This window comes from Monopterus albus, unplaced genomic scaffold (genome assembly GCF_001952655.1).
Source record: "Monopterus albus unplaced genomic scaffold, M_albus_1.0 scaffold10.1, whole genome shotgun sequence".
Classification (NCBI taxonomy): domain Eukaryota; kingdom Metazoa; phylum Chordata; class Actinopteri; order Synbranchiformes; family Synbranchidae; genus Monopterus; species Monopterus albus.
The window spans coordinates 2,627,707-2,633,617 of NW_018127890.1; the positions used below are offsets into that span (position 1 = coordinate 2,627,707).

The 5,911-nt window shown below is 39.2% G+C and overlaps 1 protein-coding gene across 3 annotated transcripts in view; it reads left to right on the plus strand.

Annotated features, from left to right (window-relative positions):
• The first annotated feature begins 680 nt into the window (after window positions 1-680).
• Window positions 681-5,911, plus strand: part of LOC109954587 (proline-serine-threonine phosphatase-interacting protein 1-like) — a 15,169-nt gene continuing 9,938 nt past the window's right edge. For 2 of the 3 annotated variants that reach the window (XM_020590033.1, XM_020590034.1), the window contains exons 1-9: window positions 681-866; window positions 1,382-1,482; window positions 2,533-2,607; window positions 3,343-3,377; window positions 3,477-3,583; window positions 3,942-4,004; window positions 4,174-4,260; window positions 4,569-4,614; window positions 4,804-4,883. In XM_020590033.1, coding sequence (XP_020445689.1) covers window positions 834-866; window positions 1,382-1,482; window positions 2,533-2,607; window positions 3,343-3,377; window positions 3,477-3,583; window positions 3,942-4,004; window positions 4,174-4,260; window positions 4,569-4,614; window positions 4,804-4,883 — 627 coding nt within the window. In that variant the 5' untranslated portion in view covers window positions 681-833. Of the gene's footprint in view, window positions 867-1,381; window positions 1,500-2,532; window positions 2,608-3,342; window positions 3,378-3,476; window positions 3,584-3,941; window positions 4,005-4,173; window positions 4,261-4,568; window positions 4,615-4,803; window positions 4,884-5,911 lie in introns of those variants that run through there. The other variant, XM_020590035.1, reaches the window with a different exon arrangement.

The following is a 5,911-nucleotide window of genomic DNA, read 5'->3' on the forward strand; positions in this document are numbered from 1 at the left end:
CTCGGAATTCCCCCGGAGGAGCTGGAGGAAGTGTCTGGAGAGAGGGAAGTCTGGGCATCTTAGACTGCTGCCCCCGCGACCCGGTTCCGCATAAGCAGAGGAAAATGGATGGATGGATGTTATTATTCTGTATGATTCATTCTTATATATTTTGTTTGTCATTTATTCATTTTACTGAATTTTTATTTTAATTCAAGTCTTGGTTTTTGCTAGTTTATTTATAAAATATTTTTAATCATTTTTGACCTAACTGCCTTATTCTGCTTCACTGTCATTTATTTGTAAAGGACTTTGAGATGCATGAACTTCTCTGAAAGGTGCTATGAATAAAGTGTCGATTGGAACTGACAACGGCTGTGACTGAAACCACAGAGCTTCTCACTTTAGATGGCCTCATTCACTCACTGCTGACCTGCAGCTAACAGTCGCACATCATTATCTGATATGTGCAGACACATGCAACTGATCTGTTAAACAACCTTTAACCAAATGGTCATATCCACATATGTGCAGACACATGCAACTGATCTGTTAAACAACCTTTAACCAAATGGTCATATCCACCTGATAGTGAAAGAGAAGCTGTCTCAAAAACGGGCTGAGCTGCCTGTGGTCAGTGACATCACAAGACAGAAGTTCTTCCTCATTCAAAATGACTCACTGACATTTGGGCTGCACACAGTCTTAAACACGTTTGACTTGGCTGAGCGTCTCCCACCCTTCAACAACCTTATTTAATATTGTTGTTCAATGATTTATTTTTGAGAAAAGTGCTGTGAGAGAAGCTCACACTGGGGACAGACGGCATTGGGTTAGAGGAAGTCGCTACTGCAATGGAACCTTTGATGTTTAAAGATGCTTTCTGGGTAAGTTTAGGTTTGTGGTCTGTTGCTTTGCTGAAGGTGTCTGACAACTGAAAAGTAACTGTAATCTTCACAGTGATGCAATAATTTATCTTAAATGTCTTTTTTTATGTTGAATTCCCTTGTTATGTGGTCTACAGTCTAATTTATTCATTGTACAGCCAGTTTAAAGTTCTCTGCTCCCCCAAACTAGTTTACATTTACATCACATTAATGTCAAATAATGTAAAGTGTATCCTAGATTGTATGTGCACGGTTCCAAATTAGAGGAGGTCAAGTTTGAGAGGCTATAGCATGAAAAGTCTTTGTTGAGTTCATATGTTCTGGCTCCTTACATGACAGGCAGTTTGATGAAGTACTGTGGCCATGCCATATACAACTATATTTGCTAAGTGTTAGTTCTGCATTTTTACCACACAGTGAGCACGATTGACTCAATGACACGTTACAACACTTTGAGTTGAGAAACACTGTTCATTGCAGAATTTCTCTCATGTTTTTCTGTCTTTTCATAACAGGGGTCTGATTTTAATTGTCACGCTGGGTACGACACTGTGATCCAGAGGTTACGAGAGGGAAGGCAAATGTGTAAAGACGTGGAGGAGCTTTTAAAGATGAGGTTTGGGCAGCATTTAAGTAGGTGAAACCAAAACTGTCTGTTAAACTAGGGGGTTTTGGAAAAGTATCACAGCACAGACACATAAGTTCTGTTAGTTGTGTAACTAACTCTAAGAAACAATCAGATGACTGTAAATCTATGGACATCCTTTCCTGGTAAGGGCCGGGTGAAAGTCAAAACTTGAGTTTTTGTTCTAAACAGGAGACCACTCAGGGACATGAGGCTTGGATGAGAATATCTTTAAATAAACTTCCTGGAAAAATATACTGTACTACTGAATTTGTAGTGGTGATTTAATTTAATAGCACATTTATAGCACATGTTCATCTTGCACCACTTGTTTCCAGCTGTTTTCTTAAAGTTATTGCATCAACGACTTTCATGTATTCCTGATCTGCAAAGAGTGACCAGACTTCTAAATGCCTTTTACTACAAAACAGCAACATGTAAAAGTGTGTCTTAAAGGTACAAATATTCACCACTGACACCAATTACCCCGATAAAGAATATACTAAATGATAAAGCACAGATCAAAGTGTAACAAATTCTAACAAAAGATGTGTCAGACCAGTGAAGGGCATTTTAGCTTTGGTGTGCTGCTACCACTATCTTATTATTATTAGCCTGTAATTACATAAAATGCACAGCTGTTACAGGATTCTTGTTGTTAAATTAAAAGATGTTGCAGTGCAAAAGTGTCAGAATGCCGGTGTTTGTCCAAACACAGAGTAGAAGCAAAACCATCAAAGCTTCTGTGGTAAGAGGGTGAAAGGTATTCAGGGTCAAGGTCACAGTGTTTATTTGTCATATGCACAAGAAACAAGTTTCCCTGTTCAATTTTTACTTTGCCGTCCACATGAATGCCACAAAATAAAAATGAAATATAAAGTAGATGAATAAGTAACACAATTCATAGTGGTCTCTGCGTGTTAAGACACAATGCAGACACATAATGTGTCCTTTTGTCATGACAGGAACATATGACAGGTCAGTAATACATCACAACTTATGGGCTCCAGAATGATGTGTGTGTCTGTCCATAATGCGCAGGGCGCTAGCAGAGGAGAAGTATGGGAAGGAACTGGTGACTATTGCTCGCAAAGCTGCAGGACACACAGAGATCAGGTAAGTAAATACAATGTTCCAGCAAAACATAGTATGATGTCAATATTGTGATCTGTATACACATACAACAAGTTCAATAAAATCTAGTTTGGAAAGGGCCACATGTTTGTCCAAAGAGAATGTTGAGAGTTTTAGACACTTTAATGTTGATTGAGACTGAGCCACAACAAAAATATATGAAACACAACAGTCATGTCCCTGTGAGTCATTTTAGAGGAAACACATTTTTTGCATGAGACAGAAAGAGACAAAATAGACATGTGCATGTGTGTGTGTGGCAGCCCCTCTCTCAGTGTGTAGTGGATCTGTTGCTAGGTTCCTGTTCTGTCTAGTTTCTGTCTTGTCAGTGACGTGCTACTCTAGAAGTGGCAGCAACAGAAACAAATGGTTGTTAAGGAAATACCATGAGGAAGATAAAACCAAAAGGCTCTTTTTAGGCTTTACGTAAGATTTATTCTGAGCCTCAACTTAATCACCAAGGGCCAGTGAGGTGCCCTTGGTGGTGTTTTATTCAGTCTAAAGCGCCCTGGTGTCACTGCTTGGTCACCAGCAGCCAGACAATTATGTTGCTTCTGTGTTCCTAGAGAGGAACAAGAAAGTCCTTAGTGAAACAGAACATGCTCGGACTGAGCGGAAAGAACCTAAACATGTTGGGTGACAGATGCCGGTTGTTTACAGCTTGCAAAGATAATCATGCTCTGTGTTTCTGATTTCTAATGTGCATTGCCTTTCCAGCACCATGAAAAATTCCTTTGACCAACTGAAAACACGTAAGTTCATCCAGTCGATTCCCCTCTGACCTGCTGCTGTTCTGGATAATGTTTAACTATAGCAGATTCATTTTTCTGTTTGGGTGTTTTTGGCTGCAGAAATCGAGAACATCGGGAACTTTCACATCCAGCTGTCAGAATTATTGAAAGAGGAGGTGAAAAAGATCGAGACATTTAGAGAACGTCAGAAAGAGCAGAGGAAGAAGGTACTGGGCTGTTTGTGTTGCTAAACAACTGACTTATTATAAACAAATACAAAATTACAAGGTTTGGTTGAAATGTAGTGAGAGGTTTGAAGACTTACAGTGGTTTTATACATAAGAAGCTCACTGCCTGTTTTTGCAGTAACAGCTGCACCAGCCATGGCTGCACCAGTAATTACCAGTTTAGAAGGGACGCTTATTTACCAGCACAGTCAAAGTAGTGCAATCCAGTCGAATCTGAGAATACGGCAATGTTCAGTTTTTGCTGACACTGTGTTACAGCCCCGTTTAAATCACTTTGTATATGCAATGGAAGCCTATATTCAAGGTTTCATTTTGACTCTTCTGCTTCTCCTTATAGTTTGAAAGCATCATGGACAAGGTTCAGAAGAAAAAGGTTTCTTTGTTCAAGAAGACTATGGAGGTAGGAAAACAGCTACACCTGCTATAGTTTGAATTTGTATTTCACATTCATCCAGAACCCAAACATTGTCTCTTATCCTGCTCTTATTTACTGCACATGACCATCACTAGCACAAACAGCAAACATTACATGGCGCTTCCTGCAGCCCCTGTTTCTTTCTTTCTTTCAGTCAAAGAAGAGTAATGAACTGAGATGCAAGGAGGCTGATGAGGCAGATCACGGGGTTGAGAAGATCACATCCAAAAACTCAGAAAAGGTACAGTCAATACAAGGCTATGACAGTAATGCCAGACCTGTTTATAAAGAAGCTGTTGCTGTATTCCATTTTGTACCTCACTCCAACACACAAACGATCATCACTTCAGTTCAAGTTTTCAGATGAAAGCAAGTAGTGGGATTTTCTGCAGTTGTGCACCATCAGTGACGCAATGCAGCATCTAGCAAGGAGGAACTGAAGTAGCTTTACATACTTCTATCTTATTTAAAGCGCGTTCAGTATCTGCAAGTCTCTGGTTTCTGATCACATTGGTGATATAGGTCACTTCCTGTCCATTTATTTCACAGGTACGTCACAAGGCCAAGCAATGCAGGCAGACAGCCAGTGAAGCAGGTACAGTACATTTCATTTCTACCCTTAACCTGCATTCTGTGCATTTATATCATTTCTCAGTATACTGCTGACCTTATATCATTATTTATTTAACAAATCTTAAAAAAGACCAGACAAAGTTTATTTACTGCATTTGTCTTCGTTGCCATGTTTCTTTTCTAACTATGACAACACTCTAATTTCTCACAGAGAAACTGTACATCAACAACATTGCTCAGCTAGAAATTGTTCGCCAGGACTGGGAAGAAACACACAGAAGCACCTGTGAGGTACTGTGGATGATATTCATGTTAGCTGCAGGTAGTCACAGAACAAATAAGGGTTTCTAACCACACAGACTAAACCTCACACCACATCCGTTTGTCTGTACAACATCTGATTCCTATTATACACCCACCTACTGCTGATCAGTGAGGAAGTATTGGACACTTTATCTCAAAATCAGCATGCTAAAAATAAAACAAATGCAAAGTCATGCAGTAATATATGTGCAATGAAGTATTACTCAGCCATGTACATACTGCCAATGCAGCAAGACAAGTGCTGTTAGTGATATGAAAAAGAGGAAGCAGTCATGTCTCTGCAGCAATGGTGGAAGAAGTACTCACATCTTTAACTTAAATAAAGGTAGCAATAATGTAAAAATACTCTGTTACAAGTAAAAGTCCTGCATTAAATTTTTAAGCAAAAGTACAAAAGTATTACCATCAAAATATCCTTAAAGTGCCAAAAGTAAGAATTATGCAGAATGGCACATTTCACATTAATGTATTTTATATTGTTGGAGTATAATGACTGATACATTATAGTGTTCAACACTTTAATGTTGTGGCTGCTAAAGGTGGAGTTAACTACCTTAAATACCGTATTTTCCGGACTATAAGTCGCACTTCTTTTCATGGTTTGGCTGGTCCTGCGACGTATACTCCGGAGCGACTTATGTATGTTTTTTTAAATATTACCGTAGATTGAAATTTCACATGTTCGTTATTTTCACACTGACAGCCGCGAGAGGGCACTCTCGGCTTGTGTGCCAGTATCTACGCGCCTATCACTACTGTACCACTGAAAATGTAAACATCAACTTATAAAGACAACTGAGAAAGACTGACCACAAATGCCCCCAAAAAGAAAATCATATTCTGCAGATTATAAGCTGCATGTAGTGAAATATGCAGCCGAAAACAGTAATCGAGCAGCAGAAAGAAAGTTTGAAGTGAACGAGAAACTTGTGAGGGACTAGTGAAAAGCGGAGGATACTCTAACTGCAATGAAGAAAACAAAAAAAGCTAATCGC